The 21,004-nt window shown below is 45.4% G+C and overlaps 1 protein-coding gene across 1 annotated transcript in view; it reads right to left on the reverse strand.

The window, feature by feature from the left end:
* LPGAT1 (lysophosphatidylglycerol acyltransferase 1) overlaps nt 1-21,004 on the reverse strand; it is a 784,790-nt gene that overhangs the window by 162,387 nt on the left and 601,399 nt on the right. The window contains exon 6 of the mRNA XM_069608524.1: nt 3,459-3,585. Within this exon, the coding sequence (XP_069464625.1) occupies nt 3,459-3,585 (127 nt within the window). The remainder of the gene's footprint in view (nt 1-3,458; nt 3,586-21,004) is intronic.

Consider the following 21,004-nt stretch of genomic DNA (forward strand, 5'->3'; position numbering starts at 1 on the left):
GGGACACATTTTTCTCCGGATACGACGTCTAAAAGTGTGCTTAATAAAGTCTTAATTCTGGGGCAACAAAAACATGCCATCATCCAGCCTAAGCAAAAACTAATACCAGGTTGTAAAATGTGAAGTCTGAAGCTACTAGCCACACATACAATTCACTCGCCCCATTTGGGAATGAAGGGCTGTGCATAACAAGGGGATGAAAGTGACTGCACACCAAAACTTGAACACTAATGTATAGGTGCACAACCAGTATTGGCCGTTGCAACGTGCCGCTGTAACTGCTGCATAAGCCGTCACATAGTTATGCCCTCGGTGGAAAGCCGTGCAGATAGCTCAGGAAAATGATGGCAAGCATCAATCATGGAGTCAGCCTGCACGTCACAGCGCCATTAATTCTCCCGAGGTTGATAATAGGATCACAAATACATTGCCTAACGATAACTAAAGTGCCTGCCGTTCACAGACGGTGGCTAGCATGTTTTGCAGAGGCTACCAGACCTATCGAGGCACAACAGCTGTATTTGTAGTATGATTACATACCAGGCCCACAGCCCTTACTTTTATCAAGTCGCAAGTTGAAAAGGCAAAGAGTAAGGAGGTGCATTGTGCAAATGAGGGCAAAGGGGCAGCTAGCAATTCTCTCCAAATCTGACGCAACGGTTAAGAATAAGTCACATGCACTGCATAAAATGCTAACGTATGGTTTTATATCAATGGCATACAGGAATTTGCAAGGTTGAATCGGAATGTCAGACTCACAAAGCCACTGCCATGTGCACTGAAATTATGCTGATCTGTCGGGCAAGACCCATTCCGATTTGTTTGAGTTTTGCACAAAATCACTGCCCATTGGCAAGTGCCATCCTTTGCACCACAATCTGTATTCAATAGTACTTAACAGCTGGTTTCGCTGAATAAATACAGTATGCTTATTTAGATGGTGCATGTTCAACAAAAAGAAACAACTCTGAGAAGAGCAGTTCCAACAGGGGAGTCGGTGCAATCGGATTTGCTGAAGGTTTGGTTGCAACTATATTTTTGCTATTCTACCATACGTTCGCAGACCAAGCAACACTTGCTTTACTCATCAGGCACTGGCCAGGCTGCTAGAGAGACGATTACCCAGCAAACGCAACCCAAACAAAGCAGGTATGCGCTGCCAAAATAGATACAATTACAGGCCTGCTGGGCTGCTCTGCATTTATTACTCTTGACTAACAACTACACGAGAACAAAAGGGGAAAAGACAAGCCCTCTATACCTGCAGCAATGTGCCATATTTATAGCACGCAAACGAGGGTCCGCAGGCATCCAGACGCTGAGAAAAAAGGACAACCCTGCTGTGTTACCAGAGTCTTCAGCACCTTTTGAAAATGGAGATCTCGGATCTCGCGCGAAGCAGGTAGCATCATCCACAAGGTGGCGGGGGGGGAGCCAAGTACCGTAAAGGCTCAACGCCCCCCCCCCCCCACCCCATATCTGGGCTCTCTGATACCGTGGAACTTTTAGTAGCACTTACGGAGACGCCTGGTAGGCGGATATTGCTCCAGTTTAGTCTTCAGGTAAACTGCCCCTGTGTTATGAAGAGCCCGGTGAGAGAAATGCACAAGATCTTAAAATGAACTCAGGCTTTCGCAGGCAGACAGTAGTGAAGCTGCCGCAGAGGGAGTATGTCTTGGTGCGTCCAAAGCCAGCTGCGCGCAGACCTTTGGAGAACCTGCAACCGCTCTGCAACTAATACATCGGCTGTCCTAGGTAAACCGAATTGCAGTAATCCAGTGATCCCAAGATCGCTCAGGTAACTAACTACCAGTCGGCTGGTAGAAAAGGGAGAATCTTGCTCAACAATTAATTTTGCAAAACCAGTGTTGCAGACTGCAGAAATCTGATCTTCTCTGAAGCCAGGCTAGAAGAACCCCGCGGTCAACGCCTTCATTCTGAAATCTAAAGCACAATATACTTTTATTAAAAACATTTTCTGATGGAACAACCCTCAAAATATTCAGAAAAATAGTGTCAAAATGAAACGTCAACCACTGTGATCAGCCGAAATGTAAGACTAAAGAAATGCTGCAAATATGTCGTGATGAGATCCTCAGGGAAAAAGCGTCTGGCAAAAAACCGAACTGTTCGAAAAATAAAGTCTCTGGAAAGTAAAATAAGGAACACAAACCTACCTCACTTTAGTGTTACCATGAACTATGGCATTTGTGAAGGTTTTATTAAATATCAAGTAAACCGGTCGCTTTACATACATTGTATGCACTTAGACGTTTGTTCGGCCCTGTACCATTACTCTCCCCACGCCAGTCATGCCTGCAGTTAAAATCGCACGACTAACCGAGTGTTGCTGGGTTAAATTATCCCTCTCCACACATAAACGTGATGGCTCTTAAGGCCCCATGCAATGTCTGTTCCCCAGAGTCTGTAGGGTTTGCCATGGTTCATGGCTTGTGCTGCTTCAGACGGGCTCCGTGGGGCTCGTGGGGAACAGATGAAGAGCCAAAAGAAAAGGGGAACACAGACAGTGACTCCATGGAGTACTACACGGGGGGGGGGGGCAGACCGATTTGAAGGGATAACTGGGAGTACTGACACCGAGCTACTATGTGACACTCTTAAGAGAGAGGTGCTCGAGTTTGCGAAGGCAGCAACCAGTCGGCTTTGATGATGTGCTCCTGCAGAGGAGTGCTGCCCTGAACAATCAATCACGAGGGCCTGGAGCAATCCTCCTCTACAGCCACACACTGCCCTCTCGCACCCCCTCTCCGCCTGAAGGCCCCGGGACCTTGCAAACAAATGCAAAACTGCAGGACGGAGGCGTGCCGCGGTCCTGGCACGTTTTGGCGCCACCCATGTGAGGCTTCAGACAAACAAAGGAGTCTTGTTTACTCTTTTAAAATAACTAAGTTTATTCAATAAATACCTTGGTATTAAGGTCACCGGGCACTGCTCCGAGTGCCATCTTCACTGGAGCCTCAGAGCGCCTCTACCTGCTGTCGCTAGCTGTGCTCTGTGGGGCACTCACTGGAAGATGCTAGCTGAGGGGCGTGTCTTTGATGTCTGGAGCCCTGCACGAGGTGCTTTACAGCCACGCATGGTCACTTTTCCTAGTGCACATCTGCTAAGCAAGTCTGCTCTGGCAGACGCCACATACTGGTTGGAAGAGTACCCATGCTGGACAGTTCAGCCCCTGTGTGCATTGCAGAAATTGCAAGAGACTCCAATTCGGTAAACCGTTGTGAAGTAGTTAATTGAAGGAGCCCGCGGTGATCTACCGTGTATCGTTATACCCCAATTCCTTACTCACCCCACCCTAATTATTAATTTTGCACCCTGCTGATAAAACATTTACATGCAGACTGATTTTGGCAGAATTGTGTCAACAGCATTGAACATTGATATGAACAGGATTGTCTGCTTTAATGTGGTGAAATGTGTATTTGTTGTCTTTCTACCTGTAATATACATGCGTCACCATTGGTTGCCTGTAGCCAAGAATCCACGTTTGAATGTCCATAGGGTCAGCGTTTGGGTAGCCAATTGTGGCATCTATTACCCACTGCAGGCCTTTTGATTTGTACTCTAAATCAGAACAAAGACAAAAGATTTAAAAGTCACATTAAGGCCAAGAACAGAGTATCAGTATCTGTATATACGTTCATTAAACTGCCCTCATCATTACCCCTACCCAATATGTTCTCTTTCCCCGTGTATTTGTATTTATTTTATTCATAGAGCGCTCCTGGCCCTGGGGCATCTGGGTGCATATCTTACACAGAATATAGTGTTAACACAAATATACAGTAAAATTACATAGATTACAGTGTGTAAGGGCAATATACAATATTGGATGCAAAATAGTAAGAAATGTATCACAGGTAGCAGAAAAAGGCACATTTACTTTTACACTGGGGGAACGTGCGAAACGGGGTCCTAGTACTTCCCGCCAAGCATAGTTAGTCATACAAGTGAAGACCTGCCGGATTGAGTTCCTATGGTACAGCCCACCCAAATGGCGAGTCTTATGCTCACTGTCCGGCTAGATCGAGATCCAGGAGCCAGCGTTTAGTATTGCACTTAAATAATTGGAAGGATGGTTTGGCTCTAAGGGAGAAGGGAAGCGTGTTCCAGAGCTTGGCCGCCAGGACCGGGCAAGCTAGAGCCTCCAGATTTTTGAAGCTTTAATCTGGGCATGGACATGGTGTGGATTTGAGAGGTTCTGAGAGGCTTTGTGGATATGTGTGGGGAGAGTCTGTTGGAGATGTAGGCTGGTGCAAGATTCGCCCTTGCTTCATGGGTTAGAGCAAGCGTTAAGGGAGATTCGATGATCTACCGACAACCACTGAAGGTTGCGTCTTGTGTCTGATATGTGGAGTTTCTTCGGAATGTTGAGGGTAGCCATGATGGCATTATTTTGAGTTACTTGGAGTTTATTAATATTTTTCTGGATGGTCCCTAAGTAGAGGGTGTTACAATAATCAATCTTTGCCATAACTAAGGTTCTGGCAAGAGTAATTCAATTGGGAGTTGTGAGGAATGGCCTGCATGCAGTAATTAATTTGTACGTGTAAGCTGATGATGCGACTACCGCATTAGTTTGTCTAGTGACGGAGAGAGTAGCATCAAGGTAAATACCCAAGGTTTTGGCGTTTTTAGATACCAAGATGGTGTTGCCCGCAATGATGGAGTTGAAGGAAGTGTCTAATTTATTAAGTCGAGGGTGAGATCTAAGGATGAGTAACTCGGTTTTCTCATCATTTAGAGAGAGTCCATGATGTGCCATCCAGGCTTGGATAACTGAGTAGATTTCGTTGAGGGCTTTGGTGTCTATTACGTGGTCTCCTGTGATGGGGATGAGAATCTGGGTGTCGTCAGCGTATTTGGTAGACGAGACACCCAAATGGTCAAGAATGACTAAGAGAGGCTTTGTGAAGAGATTATAGAGGGTGGGTGAGACGCACAACCCTTGCTGGACCCCACAGAGTACTGGTGAGGGTTCCGCTGATGCAGAGGGTGAGAAAACCCACATAGTTCTGTTTGCCAGAAAGGATTTAATCCAGGATGTGGCTGTGTCAGAAAAGTGGCAGCGATTTTCAGATGGTGGCAGAGTGTTTGGTGATTAACTAAATCAAAAACGCCGATAAATCTAGCAGTAGCAGGAGGGCTAGTTTTCCATTATCTTTTATGTCTTGGATTTGTGTTAAGGTCAATCAGGGCCGTACCGGGTCTCGGGCGGAAACCAGATTGCCTAAGGCCCAGGAGGTTGTGAGTTTCTAGATAAGCATGAATTTGCAGGTAGGCTGCCAGTCCAATATTTTTAGTAAGAAAGGCACAGTTGTAATAGGCCTGTAGTTGGAAGAGTTACTAGGGTCGAGGGTGGGTTTTTTGATTAACGGGATGACCCAAGCATCTTTTAGATTGTCTGGCACAATTCCTGTTTTAAAGGAGGAGTTGATAAAATTAGTAATGAAAGGAGCGAGGTTGTGTGCGGCTGCTTGAATGATCGGTGCTGGACACAGGTCACCCTGACAGTTGGACAGTTTGAGCTTCCTGATGATATTTTCGACTTCCCACGTGGACAGTGGTGAGAAGCTAAATGGCTTGAGAGTGGGCTCAGCTGTGGTAATATTAAATAATGGAGGTTTGGAATCTGGATCTGAGAGTAGGTTACATTTTTTAGAATTGATTTTAGTTTGTAGCATTGACATTTTATCGAGGAGTGCCTTTTGGATGTTGGTGCACCATAAGGCATCTGTGATACACTTGTCAGTGGGGGCAATAGGCGATTCCACTTCCTTGAGATTATTGAATAGTTCTTTAGTATTAGATTCAGCTTGTATGATACGTTTGTTATAGGTGTCTTTTTTGGCTAGCATAATAGCTTCTTTGCAATTAGCGGCGGCTGTAGACAGGGTAATATTGTTGGCTTCCGAAAGGCAGTTTTTCCAATGTGCTTCCACATTTCTCTTGGCTTTGCGCTTCTCGTGTAGTTGTGGTGTAAACCAAGAGTTAAGGTGAGATCGTGGTTTAGGTTTACGCACTTTTAGAGGTGCTATCGAGTTTAATGCTTTCAGGATGGAGTGATTGTATAGCTCCACAAGAACAGTTGGATCTGAGTGGGCTGGAGATGTGTTATTAAGGAGTGGGAGAATAAGTGGGAGGAGTTTATCTGTTGTGATATCCGTATTATTGCGTATATGTGCATGTGTGGGGTAGTTGTAATAGAAAAACATTTTTTGTAATGATCTGACCAAATGCAGGGTGTGATAGAGATCAGATTAGTTGAGCAACTGAGGTTTGCAAGCCAGTCATGGGTTTGACCTTTGTTGTGTGTAGGCTCTTGAATATGATGGATATAGCCAGGATCTGATAGTGTACTGGCTAGTTTAAGGGCATTAGTGTCTGGAGGGTCTTTGAAACCGAGATTAAAGTCTAAGTATTATGCTTTGGGAGTTGGGTTTGGCGTTAAGTAGTGTTGTGATGTCCTCCGAGAAGGTGGAGATGGGTCCCGGTGGCCGGTAAATAAGATGTACTGTGGCCGTATGGTTAGGCGATAGTGGTAGTTTGATAGATAGTGATTCAGCAGAAGGGATATGGAGGTTAGGAATGGCTCTAATATCAATAGAGTTCTTGAAGATGAATGCAATTCCAACTCCTTTTGCTTGATTAGTGTTTCTATCGGATCTAATGATGGCGTAGTTGTCTGGGATGGCAATAGGACCTGATGCTGCGTGTAACCACGTTTCAGTGACAGCAAGGAAGTCAAGGTCTTCAGACGTTATGAAGTCTGCGATATCTAGTGCATGGGCTGGGAGGGATCTTGCATTGATAAGGGCTACTTTGATGGTGGTGTCTTTGGTGTTTGTTTTATGCATAGGTGGGAGGGCGACAGTTGTAGCAATGGGGACAGGTGTGTCATCTACAACCATGGCCATGTTGGAGGGAATAGCGTGAATCAACGCGTATTTGCAGGCCTTAAGTAGGTGAGAGGTTTGTGGGCATAGTCTAGCACCTAATCTTAGGTTTCTAAGGGAGGTACTAGGATGATTAGATGTAGGTTTGGCATGAGTAGTATTATTGGCAGTAACCTGATATGTTGGTGTGTTACTATTAGCCTTAGGATAAGATCACCATTTAGTAGAGATACATCTAGATCTCAGTCTGAGATTTCTGAAGGAGGTAGAACAAGGTTGGTTGGGTGTTGGCCTAGTGGCGAAATGATGAAGCCAGAGGGCAGGGTCGTTCAGGTATGGGTTGATGCATGTCATGGTGTATGTGTAGGGCTTAGGTGTGTAGGAGGTGACTATTGCATGCGTGTGAATAGAGGGGCAGTGCACGATGAGTAGGTTGGTAGAAATAAAGAGTATAACGTGCTGGTGTGTTCTACTGGTAGCAATAGGCACAGGACTAGCACATGTACTAGAAAGTAGTGAATACAATAGGTAGGTTAAGAACCAATACATATTGGTGTGTAACGGGCATGTGTGTTGACCAGCTGGAGTACTCCTAGACATAGGATGGATAGCAAAATGAAAGTATTACAGAACACAGTGCTAATATTCAATATAGATTAGGTACAGTACTAGATTGCAACTGGTGATCAGACTGCGAATACTGACGATGCGTAATGTTAGAGCAAGTAAAACATCTGCATGTGATCAATAGAATAAATACAGTTAGGTGCAAAAGTACATTGATATACGCAAGTTACCATGGCAAGCAGATTCAAAACGTAGTACTAGTCACATTAAGGTAGGGTAGATTACGTATGATATATAGAGTACATGACCTCGTAAGCACAATTCTATCTAATGCCCAAATTATCAGAGGCGCAGAGTAGGACAGTATTACAGGTTAGAGTGTGATGGGAGGCAACCTGTAGGCACAGCAATTCAATCGATGAAGACGCTAGAGTTCGATTGCAGACACGCCTAGGTGCAATAGTATGGCAATATTGTGGTAGACTTATAATATTACAGGCAAATGACAATTAATACAATGGAAAAGGGAGAAGGTTGGAGGTGGGCAAGTTCAGCAGTTAGATGATAGTCAGTTAGCACTCGGTACCTGTGCGAGGCCGGCTAGCTGTCAGTTCATGGACTGAGCGTGGGGGAGATTGTGAGAACCTGCAGGTGCCGGACGTAATGGAGCAGGGTAGGCCACAGTTCGCAGTTCACGGCGCCGGGTGCAGGCATGGTATCAGCAAGTAAAGATGCGTTCTTCCAAGACGTGCGGAGTGTGAGGAAGTACGGCTGAATGATGGGTAAGAGGGGTGGCTTACCAGGTTATTGTTGCTGGCACGGGATGCAGGTGTAGCAAGGCTCAGGCGAGCAGGTGGTCCGGCCCTACCACTGCAGACACTGGACAGGCACGGACAGGTGGGTGCCTTGTGATGTGTGCCTTAGGACGATGTACCAGCTCTCACCTTCCGGCTGGCTAGGGGTGCGGAAGTAGGGGGCAGCAGCAGGCAATGGTGTAATGCTGCTCAACGGTCCTGGTTGCATAGCACCAGGACGCTTGAGGCCCGGTGGCCATTTTGTATTGTATCTCGTGTCGTGGGTATTGCGGCGGTTGGGTCGAGGAGCAGCCAAAAATCAAGCCCATATATCAGCAATCAAGTTGCAGGACATGGGGGGGCAGTGGAGCAGCTGTTCTCAGGATTCAGGTCGTGTGCACGGCTAGTCGAGTGGCGCTTCAGAGGCACGGAAGGAGTGGGCTCCAGCCCCTCCTTGCATCGGAGCGTCGTCTGTGTTTTTTCTTTGAGATTTTGCATACGACATAACCCGTAGTTAAACCAAACTTCATTAGATTGTGGTAGATTGCTCAACTTGCTTTGAGCGATCTTGGCAACCCCCCTTTTTTGTTCTGGGGACCCAACGCCTCCTCCCTGCTGCACACCCCAGACTGTGCACACCCATAACCATTTATGGAAGGTCACTTTAACCACATAGAACTGCGCAAGACATATCTTTGTAAACTCTATTTGATCCAGTGCCTGGATGTTGCCATCTTGACAGATACCCCCCAGCATGACATGGCAAACCGATCAGAACAGAGCTCTGCCCCTTCAGTTCTCTTCTCACCCTGCCTTCAGACACAAGGGACATGCTACTCCTCGTGTCTGGGTTCATGGGAGTCTTTAAACTGGTTCAAATTCCCTTCCAACATGGTGTAGCCCAGACTCTTGCAAAAAAAGGAAAGGTTCTGTCATATATCGACTGTTTTTTCAGAGTTCTTTGCCGATAGCTTTTTGGCCAAAAAACTCATTATCAAATATGGTTGGGGTGCGTAAGGGGGATGTAATGAGTAGGGAGATGGGGAATAGGCAGTATATAATAGGGGAGGGGGGGAACCCCCTCAAAAATAATTTTTTTAAAAGTCAATGAGTTTTTTCTGCAAAAAACTGTTGGCAAAAACACATTTTAAAAAAATCCCTGGCGGTTCTATGTCCCTACACCGCTCAGGAAGCCGAGCTTAACACCGTTTCACATCAAATTTTCCATTAACATTCATATTTATTTATTTTAGGTCCAGCACCTATTTTATTTATTCATTGCTTTAGTTTACATAAAACCTTTAGCAACAAAAGAGAAGCATACGAGTGTCCTATATATTGATCATTCCACTCTTCTTCCTAGGTTATCAGCAGTATCTTTCGCTGTGAGCTCTTTCTCTAAGACAGATCTATGGAAGCCCACTATAGCGATTACCGTTGAGGTCTTAAGACCGTTCAGCAAAAATGTCCACCATGCGTCTGCTGTTACTGTGCGATAGTCCTTTAGGAAGTGCCCAAAGAATCTTGTCCTTTGTATTGAAAAGAACAAACAGATTGTGAAGAGGTGCATCAGGGTTTCTTACATGTCAATTTGCTTACAGAATCTGCAAGATGAGCTCTTACAATGGGAGGGATCTCTGGTGCCTAATATTTCCCCCATATTGTAGAGGTTAAATTGGATCCTCATAAAAGTGGATCGGAAGCCTGGGTCCGGCCATCGTTTTAGGTATGGCTGTGTCACGCCTAATCTTTTTGTCTCGGCCACAAGGGCATAGTGGAGTTTTAGCCGCACTACTTCCTCTGTTGTGATGATCCAGCCTCTGTCTTAATTTTTTCTTTACTTTGGCCGGGGTTTGGATCAACTCTTCCAGTTGGCTTTCCAAGTCTCCTAGTGCTTTTACGCACTCTTTGACACATTCCCTAATCACAGGGTTTGTGCCATACAGTAGTTCCTGTTGGATCCCCTCAATCATAGACGAGTGGTCTTCCCCAAGACAGTCGCATTATGGGCACCTTCTGAAGACAGCCGCGGCCAACATGTGCCGGGGACAGGCGAGGGCAGAGGTGGACGGTGTTCCCAGAACCCGATAGTAGAAAAAAGATTAGGGAAACCGCGTGGAATTACGAGGCCTGTTATTTTTCTGGTGAAAAAGCTTCCGTTCCCGTCGCCAGCGAGGGACGCCCATACAGGATGGAGGAAAGGGGACGGGACGTAGGAGTATGACCTACATAGAGGGATAGTGGCAAAGCCTAATTTTCAACACAGCAGCAAAAGTAATAAAACACAGATTTGACTGTCCTAGATAGAGGGGAAAAGCCGTAAAGGCTAACAACATTTCACCTAATGCTAGATATTGCGAACATACAACTACGATGTGTAGCAGACTGAAAACTTAGCTGATAACAAGAGACCTGGAAGGTCAATTCTTTAAAAGCCTTTGAACTTGCAAACCTCTCCCTACAGGGATCAGTCCTCGGACCTCTGCTCGTCACCCTCTATACCTCTGCCCAAGGAAGACTTCTCATCTTTCGGCTTTCACCATCATCATCATCCTTTGACACTCAAATATTTCTGATTTCCCTCCTTCACCCCAGCCATCTCAGTATGGTTTATGAACAGTCTCACTGCAGTTCATCACTGAATGGCTTTCCACTGCCTCATGCAGACTTTGCTGTACTTCACCAGGCAACTGTTCAGCGGTCTGCATTGCGATCCGCAGGAAGCTATCAGAAAGCCAGTAGTTCTGATCAAAGAGACAATGGGCCGGGTTACTAGTCTCCCCAATGACGAGGATTTACTGTCAAAACTTGCAACCCTAGTTCCCCTCCTTTCCAACTCCTCCTCACCTGAATCACCGGCGGAATCTTCTTGGAGTTCCGTCTTCTTTTTCCTTCTTGTATTTCTGGTTTCTTTACTCCTTCTTTGATGCAAATACGGGCATGATTCCCCGGAGGCCACCGTGACCGGATAGGAACCAAATCCCAGAAGCCTCCCAGGAGCCAAACCGCTGTTCCAGGGAAAAAGCCGTAAGCTGAAAAAACCCTGTGTGAATGGTCTTCAGGTTGGGTAGAAGAGTAGAAGCAAGTTCAGTCCTTTCTTCGGTGTAGTACGAGAGAACTGAGAAATCCACCACTAGCTACTATAAACTGCCTTTTGCCAAAAGGCAGTTTATAGTAGCCAGTGGTGCCGAAGGAACTGAGGCACACCAAGATCACAGGATAATAGGCGGATGGTAGAAGAATGCCAAGACGGCGAACCAACGAACTGGTGAATAGTAGCCTAGAAAGAGTAGACTGTCACTAGAGATATGAAACTCCAGGCGGAAGAAAAACAGAGTAAGTTGAAAAGAAACGGTAGACAAGGTGAAAGTAGACAAGGTACGTAGCAGGCAGGATAGATACAGAGACTGAGGAGTTAAAGAACTAACCTCAAAGTGCGATTATCAGGGATCCAACCGTATAAAGAAAAGCTACTCAAAAAATAGTACTTAGACCTCGGTGCAAGATAGTGGAAGAAGAGAGAAGAATAAACAACAGGAAGCAATAATAGGTAGCGAAAGATTCAGAAACACAGCGCTAGTAAGATACAAAAGTACTTAGATACAAAGCATCGGAGCACTGGTGTGTTGTGCGTAAATACGTGCTGGCGGCCATCTTGGATGATGCATAGACCGCAACACGAAGCTTCCAGCATCCATGTTAGGTGTACTTCGATCGGTTCCAAACCATCCAAGGTCGATGCATTACAGTTACTTTGAGGAGGTGATGCAACGGCAGAGAGCAAACACCAATGCTGCAAAGTCCACAGCATCTGCAGGTTATGGACCTTCCTGATAGCAGGACCTTCCTCCTATCATGCTATCTCCCGACATTTTGGGCTAAACACAGAATACAATTCTTGCACAAATTCTGAGTGGCTAACCCAGGAGCCATCCAATCTCATAACTGTACAATCTTGGCATCTTTACCTGAATGAGCCATGTTGTGAGCTTTACGGACTAAGTAGGGGAGCAGTACCTTGGGTGCCACCAGGTGGCCATCTGGGGAACAACATAGTGAAGCCCCTCCCAGTACACACTTAGGTTCCGTCCAGGTCACCTTTTCAGCTTCAGGAGCTTGATCTTGGAGTATTGCCAGACTGACCAGGAAAGGTATTGGTGACTGTGGAACTACTATAGGCCCTCTCAAAGCTGTTAAACAAGCTGCATCATTGGTAAAATCATTTCCATGGGCCGTACATTACCTTTACACTTCCCATTGACTACTGTTGCAGGCAGTAACAGTGCCTCTAGTAATGCAGACATTTACCATTTAGGATTGGGATACCAGTCAACGTTAAACACCCCTGCTGCTTCCACAAAATTCCAAAGAAATGGGCCACCCCATATGGGTACCTGGAATTGGTGTGGATTATGACCGATATTACCTGGAATACACGCGTGGGTGAGTGCCATGAGCTTGGTTACTTGAGCTGATTTAGCAAGAGGTAACCGGTCAGAATACCCTGAACCAATTCCCCAGTTTTCGGCACACAAATGCATGAGCCTCTCACAAACCGAATCAGCTCAGGATTACAGAAGATACATCAGACAAGTCCAAATGGGGAGACACGACTCCATCCTCTGGGGGTGGGTAACAGTGAAGCAGGGCCTAGAACTGAATGATCAGGGTGACATTGGCAGCAGAGATGAGCAACGTCTCGCAATGCACAATTTGACACATGCTGTGTCTTTCCTTTAAGAAACAGTGACAATGCTGCATGAGGAACAGGAACAGTCAGCCATTCCGAGCGCTTGCTTAATGGCGACAAAGGCATCTTCAGCCTCCTGAAACCATGGCAGAGGTTTGGAGATCGAATCATGTGCAAGGTTTTGGAGGGCTTAACTATGGACACAGCCCAGGACCCACTGCCTACAGAAACATACCATCCTGAGGAACCCTCTCATCCGCTTCTTGGTTTGGGGCCTAGGGACCTTCTGGATCACTGCAATTCGCTCATGGGACAAGTGTCCCCTGAAGAAATCTCATGGCGCAGATACCGCACCCAGAAAAGAAAACTGCAATTTGTCCTTAGATGCTGTGTGACCCTTTTCAGCGAGCACTGTAAAAGAACCAGTGCGCCTTCCTCGCATGCTTCCAAGGAAAGGGAAGCTAGGAGCAAATAATCTACATATTGCATCAGCATTGACCCTCCTGGAAATTGTACAGAATCCAAATCTTTCTTCAGAATTTGGGAGAAAAAAAAAGCTAGGGCTTTCCACGTACCCCGTTTGGAAGTCTTGTGACCATATCTGCTCCAACTCTCCCATTCTACTCTTCCTTTGAATATAATTGTTCTTCTTTTGTTAGACCTCATTCTCTAGCTTTCCTCCAAGTCCCTCTATTAGCTTTTGTAAAGACCTGGAGTCTCCTTTTTCTATCTTCCTTCCATTTGAATGCCCATTTTGTCTTCTTGACAACTAAAATCGCTATCTTCGGTCTAGTCATTGTTCCTGGCCATTTCTTCCTGCTTCATTCTCATCTTTTCTAATGGTCTACTCCTCATTCCCATATCCCATTTTCAACCTTGGCATATATGAGTCGATTTATTGGGGTGAATGTGAAAAGATACAGACTGTCAGAATGTATAGGTATAGAGAAAAGTGCTGAACACAAATCCACAACTGTAAAATATTTGTCTGTCGACAGAACACATGACAAAATCAAAGCTGGATTTTTAACAACCAGAAAAGACAGCAGCACTGCTTCATTAACTGCTGGCCCAAACGACTGAGGTGCTCCACTCCCTCTTCCCTGTCCCAGCCTCGCCCACCCAGTACAGGACAAAACCCTCCCCTTCCCGGTTGCAAACAATCTGCAACACCATTAACTTGGCCTCTTTTTTGTCTTTCAACCTTCTCATGAAAATACTGTGGGGCCAACCAAACCTCCACTAATCCCTTTTCTTCCCTGCCTATAAACACTGCCTTAATTCTTTGGGGCACTTTTGGTTGCAATCCCATCACAAAGCAGGTCATCACAGCTTGCAGTGCTAACAGCGCAGTATCCACAATCCCAGAATACTGTTTAAACAGCTCTTTAAACATTCAAGATATTCTGCCCGATTTTCTCCCTTCGCTTGCTTGCTTGCTTGCATGCATGCATGCATGGATCTTTGACCAATAGATCTTTCGAGGACACATTTGAATAATAGTTTGCACCAGCTTATCAGTAAATGCTTTAAAATCCCTAGCAGCTTTTCATGTATCCGTGGGCAGTACTGCTCATAGCAAGTGATTCAGAGCAACACAAGTGGGGTAATAAGTCAATAACCTGCAATTCCTCCTAAAAACTTAACTGGGTCTTTTCACATCTTTGGAAACCTTTGAACAATGTTAAACAAGTAGCGTTACCTGCGGCATTTACAGTTACTAGAGTATCTCCTCCTCCGGGGAGCTGTCCGAGTGGGAATACACCAACGCTGTTAAGAGTAGTATTCGGAGATCTTTCAAACATGCCTCAGGATGGGGACAAGTGTCTAAAAATCAGAGCTCGGCATTTCGGGTCTAAATGGGCCTGCCATTGGATATATTGGGGAAGACGGACGCTATGTTGGCGGTTGAATCTGGACTAGGCCCTCACCTCTGGTATTTCAGCAACACTAGCCAGGCTATCTAAATATCTTCAGGGCTTTCCTTTAATGGGGGCTCTCCTTGAAGTACAGGATATAGTCGTGTGTACCCAGTTTTATGGGTCGGTACCTGCAGGTTTCACTGCTCGGTTTTCAAAACTTTCACTTGCTCCAGGAGCTTAGAGTGCCTTTTAATGCCAGGGTCTTAGACTTAGCCTGCCTCTTCGTGGCTTTGGTATAACAGTTGAGATAACGGTCTCATTGATTTTTCCTCTAGCACCATATGCAAACTTGTGATTCTGTATAAATAAAATGTGCCTTCCTGCAGAAAGTGCCTAGGTGACTCAGTCTGTGTATATTTGTGACATTGTCCAATCACTTACATGCATTTGGCGAAGATTGAGTAAACATGAAGTGTGCTGGAATTGCTTTAGGAGTAAGTGACGCTTGTCTAGACTGCCCTGAACCCATTCTCTCAGGGTAAGACAAGGCATGGCTTGTTACGGATCCAGATAAGTTCCCAACTCCACCTGCACTGGGACGCTATAGAGTCCTGTGGATGGCGGCATGGGTGCAGCTCATCAGTTTAAACACTCTTCTGCATGTATCCAGAGGCGCAGGTATTGCACCTAGCCTCTGTTTCTCCCTCAGTACAGACATTTCAGAAACAGCCTCAGGTGTTGGTCAGATTCAGATGACTGCTGGTTCACCTGCACTTTTTACTTAACACACATACATGCTCTCCACAGGGTCGTCCAATCCAAGCCCTGAAGAAGGCTGTTCACACTGTACAACACCACCGAAACGTGATACAAACAGGGACTATACACCCAGGAATCAGTAGTCCCCTCCTTGAAAAAACTGTTCCAGGATTCACGTCGGCAGACAGACCCTCCCTTCGCACCCCTATAGGTAGATGTTTACCTCCGATAGTGGTATAGCATGTAGATGTAGCACAACCTTGGAATTCATCCATTTATGAAAGTATGTTGTACTTTGTCAAAACGCCACCAGGATTATAGAAAAAGTGACAATTATCCTCTGTGCTATACAGCCCTTTATGGGCTGCACTATGTCTCATATAATCTGTTTCACTTTCATTCCAATCTTTCATTTTTCTTTTCATTCTTTCTTTTGCATTCCTATTCATGGCATTTCAGCACCAATGTCAGATATCCAGCTAGGCAGTTTTGTCTGTCTCCTCTTTAGACAGAATTGATTAATTGTACTTGAACAGATTCAGGGTCCAAACTCACCAATTCTAATGCTTGCATTTGTCTGTACTGTTTTATTTCATGTTTGTCAGTCTTGTATGTTTAAAATTGATTTACAGTCTCTAAGGTTTTAGTGTTCAATATACAAGCCATTGTTTATAATACCAGTAAAAATCTAATATTGTTAATTTTCAGTATTGCCTGACTATTCAGTATTATTAATTTTCATGAATTTCTCAAGCATTTTCTTAACGTTATATAGAAATTAAATAAATCAAGTATGGGTGCAAAAAGTGCAGGTGATTGGATCTTACATGATGGGATTACGAAATTAGTAACCCACCCCCCAGTTACTAAAGATCATACTCAGAATTTGTTTCAAATTTTCACATCCCAGTGTATACCTTTCTTTTGATGTTTAGACTGCTAGTTCACAGCCTATATCCCCCGTTACTACCCACAATGCAGAGCGGTATTCAGCTTTTGAGGGACACATAATCAGTAGAAAAACAGCCTATAACAGCTTCTGTACTAGTTGGATAAGAGCAGGCAATAAAAGCGGGATCGCAACCAGAGTTGCACGTTTAGGGCTTCCAGTGATTAGGTATGGGTTAAGACAAGATTTTCATGGGATTCTCATCTAAAATATTTTCTTCGCACTAATCCATCACCCTGATCGGTATTGCAGTCTCATGTTCTCTTACGTCAGTAGGGAGAATGGATGTGCTGCTTTTAAACTGTGGAGGCATCCACTTTCATTCTTTTCTTATTCAGATAAATAGTCCTGCAAGCAGGGTACTTTCCCTCCTGGATCCTCGGGTAATCGCACCAGAGTCTAGATTTCCTTTTTCTAGATTCCAGAGACAAACATCAACCCCTTCTTCTGTGCCTGATCTGGCCGCCCTCCTTGGGCCTCGGGCTGCTCCAGACAGTTCACCCGTCTGACGAAACCGTCTCATGTAGACCCACAGGGATCACTGGGAAGCGTGCCCGCCGTCCCTCAGATCTGGCAACAGAGCAGCGGGATTTCGATGTCCAACTGCACCAATCTTGTCGAGGAAAAAGGGATCACTCACGACTCCGATGGATTGGTGAACATTATTAGTAGAAAGGAGTGACAGCACAAACCCAACAGCAACACAAGGTTGTGAGCGTCTCTTTGCCTTCTGGCCTTTATAATAACCCGGGTACATACTTTCCAATGTAAGGGGTGGTCACAAAAGGTCAAGGTTGCACACTAAATTCATCTTGCTTGCTTTCATGCAAGCCAGTGTTATTAGTGAGGTCACCCTGTCGCAACTCGTTTACACAAGGTAACCTTCGCATACACTTTGAGGCAAGCCAGAGCGTTAGTGATGCAACTACTTCTGCTTCCCTCTGCCGCTTTTCTTAAGAAAGCAAGAGCCTAGATTTCGCTAGCATATGCCAAAAAGGAAGCAAGTCAGAAGGAAGAGATGCGAAAGCAAGCATTCCAACAAGTTAGGCGAGAGGCTTTCTTTGCAACAACATGCGCAGTAAGACCTACATTGCAGGTTACAGAGCTTAGTCACTATAATACTGCAGTGCCAGGCACCAGTGGGGTACGTGGGTACATACAAATTTATTTCTGCTCATTCTCCCTACTGGCCCCATTCCACTGGAACCCACGGCCCATAACATTGAAACTCAGCCCAACTGTGGAGCTCTTCAAAGCTCTGCTTAAACATCACTTACTTCCTAAAGAGCCCAGCACTAGCGCCTTCAGCAAAATTTATTGTAATTCCGAATATTTAAAAAGTACTCATGTATTTGTTTTTTGGTCTTTTCCCTGGCATCCGTCCCACTTATTTATACCCTCAAAAATTGGCTCACCACTTGTTCTCATCTTTGCACAGGTACTCCTGTGAGAATGCCTCAGAAATCTGTAAATGTGTTCTCGAAAGTCATTTCTGTTTGAAATTGACATCCCAATTTCTTTAGGACTGCTCAATCAACTTAACACAAGGAGAGAATGTAAACCATTGACTATCTGGCTGTTGAAAAGGTGTACACATTATAGGCAGTGCTTTTCTTTCTCAAAGACGTTTCAATACAGGGGAGAAGATTGCCAGATAACTATGAGGATCTTGTCGTCGACAAGAGAAGGTATGGGTCAGAACAGCCGCCACCTAATAGAGAGCAATCCCAGGGAGAACTGGGACTTCTATGTAGTCTAGGAAAGAGGAAGAAAATATCTGGATCAAGAAAATTCTGTAAGAAGAAATGCTCAAGATGGGAATAGACTGGAGGGAGACAGGATCCCAGAGGTGGGATCGCACCTAGAAACACTTGTTTACAGGAGCGTTATAAATGACATATCATAGGGGGCTTGAGAGAGTTTGAATGTTTAGTGGTAATTACCCCCTTTTCTTTCTTTGGTTTCAACAATATGAATTAGGTAGAAACTAGTTCTATCATTTGAAAAGGTTGACCGTTCTTTGAAATTGGGCGGGGGGCACTTTGAAATGGAGGTGGGATCTAAGTGGGTGGCACCTGAATGAATAGTTTATGTAGGGGTGGGGGTTCCTGGGTGAAATCAGGAAGGTGGGAGAAGCCCTTAAAAAAGGAAAGAAAGTAGTAAAAAGATGAGATGCAAAGAGCACTTAAAAAGACAAAAGGAAAAGAGTTGTCAAGGGGTCTTTACCACAGCTACTGGGGTCACGGGTTAAGGTTTGGTGGGTTAACATTGGTGGCCCAGTTTTAGCTAGGCATCTCCTGGGGAAAGGAACAAGGGTAGATTTGGAAAATTATGCAGGGAATCATGTTGCTTAAAGTTGTTTGGTTGTTAGATGAACTGAGGTAGTTTTGATTTACAGTTAATGACGGGAAATCTGAATATCGATACAGTCTGCATGACAACGTGGAAGCTTCTGTTGAGATAAAAGGACGGTTGACAAATAATTATGGTTACTTACTATGGCCAAAATCTTTGACGGATTAAGGTTGGAGAACCTTAAATGTGAAAGTGCTGAATTCACCTTTTAAAAAGATCTTTGCCTTCCTCAACAGACACTCTAGCGACAACATTCGAAGGCTATTGCATTTGATCTCCGGAGATAGAGACCCAGGGGATATTATACTGGCAGTGGACGTAGAAAAGGCATTAGACAAGGTACAGTGGGAATTTAGATTTTGGGTCCTGCCCAGATGCAGCTTGCCCCCTCTCCCCCTCCCCTCCCACCTAGTCCAACTGATCAAACTGCTATACACACGGGCTTGACCGCCTCGGTAGTTACCAACGGCATAACCTCCCCTGCATTTGATCTACAGTCAGGTACAAGCCAGGGGTGCCCACTCTCGCCCCTGCTCTACGCCTTCGCTGTAGAGCCAATAGCTATTAACCCCGCTCAGACGAAGGCTGGAAAGGCATACACTAAGACGGGGAGGAGCACCGTGTCTCCCTGTACGCAGACTAAATACTGCTTTACATAAGAGGACGATCCCACATCTCTCCCTCACATTCCAACAATATTACAAGAGGTTGGGCCGATGGCTGGTTATAAAATTAATTGGAGCAAGTCCGAAGTCATGCCCCTACAACGGGACATCTCATCCAAACGCATCATATTAAATACTTAGGTATAAACATAAGCACCTCACTGGACGACCTCCGAGACCTAAATTGCCCAAAGACCATTAAGAACATCTGTCTAGATCTGGCCAAATGGGACACTCTAGCCCTCTCCCTGACAGGGAGGATAAACGCATGGAAAATTAACTAATTCCCCAAACTAATATATATATATAGCCATGATGGTACCAGTCAGCCTGACTCCTAAAATGAAGGATCTAGACAAAGCCATAGCTACATTTATATGGAAGGGGAAAAAGGTGCGAATTCGCCTCCCAGTGCTACAGGCGGAATAGCGGTACCATCACTGAAAGCCTACCATCAAGCGGCCCAGGTCTGCTGGATGAGACGATGGCTAGACACGACAGACGATTCCAGCTGGAAGGCTATGGAGGTGGCCCTGCTGAATCCGCTCTCCCCAGTCAAAATCATGGCCATACCCCCCGCAAGTAAACTCCCGGCAAACATCAAACGGCACCCGATTATAGGGCCAACGCTCAACCAATGGTACAAACTTCAGGCAGCACAGGGGGTGCCAACCCAGCATGCACAGATATGGTCTAGCCTATGGGCAATATTATTGTATGGGCTACCACAGAAAGCACATCGCAAGCAAGACCAGGACTGGGTGAATATACGACTGATGGACATTAGCGATGAGGGGACACTACTGCAATTCCCATCGGCACGCACGATCTTAGGACTCGACCAGGGGGACTGGCTCCAATACCGTATTATACAGGCTACAATACACACCCACACGACGCTGGACTCCCGTCTCCTTGCCCCGGCCCCATGCAAAAAGGAGATGGAACAACATCTAAATACTTTCCCACATCTTCTACCTGATGGCAATCCCCAATAACCTTAGTAGAAACCACACACTAGCGATGCTGAGGACCTAATGGTTTTCATGCCTTGAAACTCTTGTGTATAGGTGCGTTATAAATGCCATATCATATCAATGGTCCAAATTGGAATACCAGACATCCTCGAATACCTCGCCGCAATACTGTCCGTCTCCTTGATTCTCAAAAACAGAGAAATTCAATACAAAATACTGCAGCGACTATACTACACCCCGGCAAAACTACACAAGATGGGGATAACCCCCAGAGCTGGATGCTGGAGAGGCTGCAACACCCTGGGTACAATGGGTCACATAGTGGAACTGCCCTGCCATCACCACCTTATGGCGCGGAGTGCCCAAGCAAATCACTGACATTGATGGGGCGGATGTCGCCTTCACAACAGAGGTAATGCTACTAGGGGCAGACACGTTAGTCCGCAAACTCCGTCTCATGCTGTTCACA

This window comes from Ambystoma mexicanum, chromosome 4q, assembly GCF_040938575.1.
Source record: "Ambystoma mexicanum isolate Mex_15411 chromosome 4q, UKY_AmexF1_1, whole genome shotgun sequence".
Taxonomy (NCBI): Eukaryota; Metazoa; Chordata; class Amphibia; order Caudata; family Ambystomatidae; genus Ambystoma; species Ambystoma mexicanum.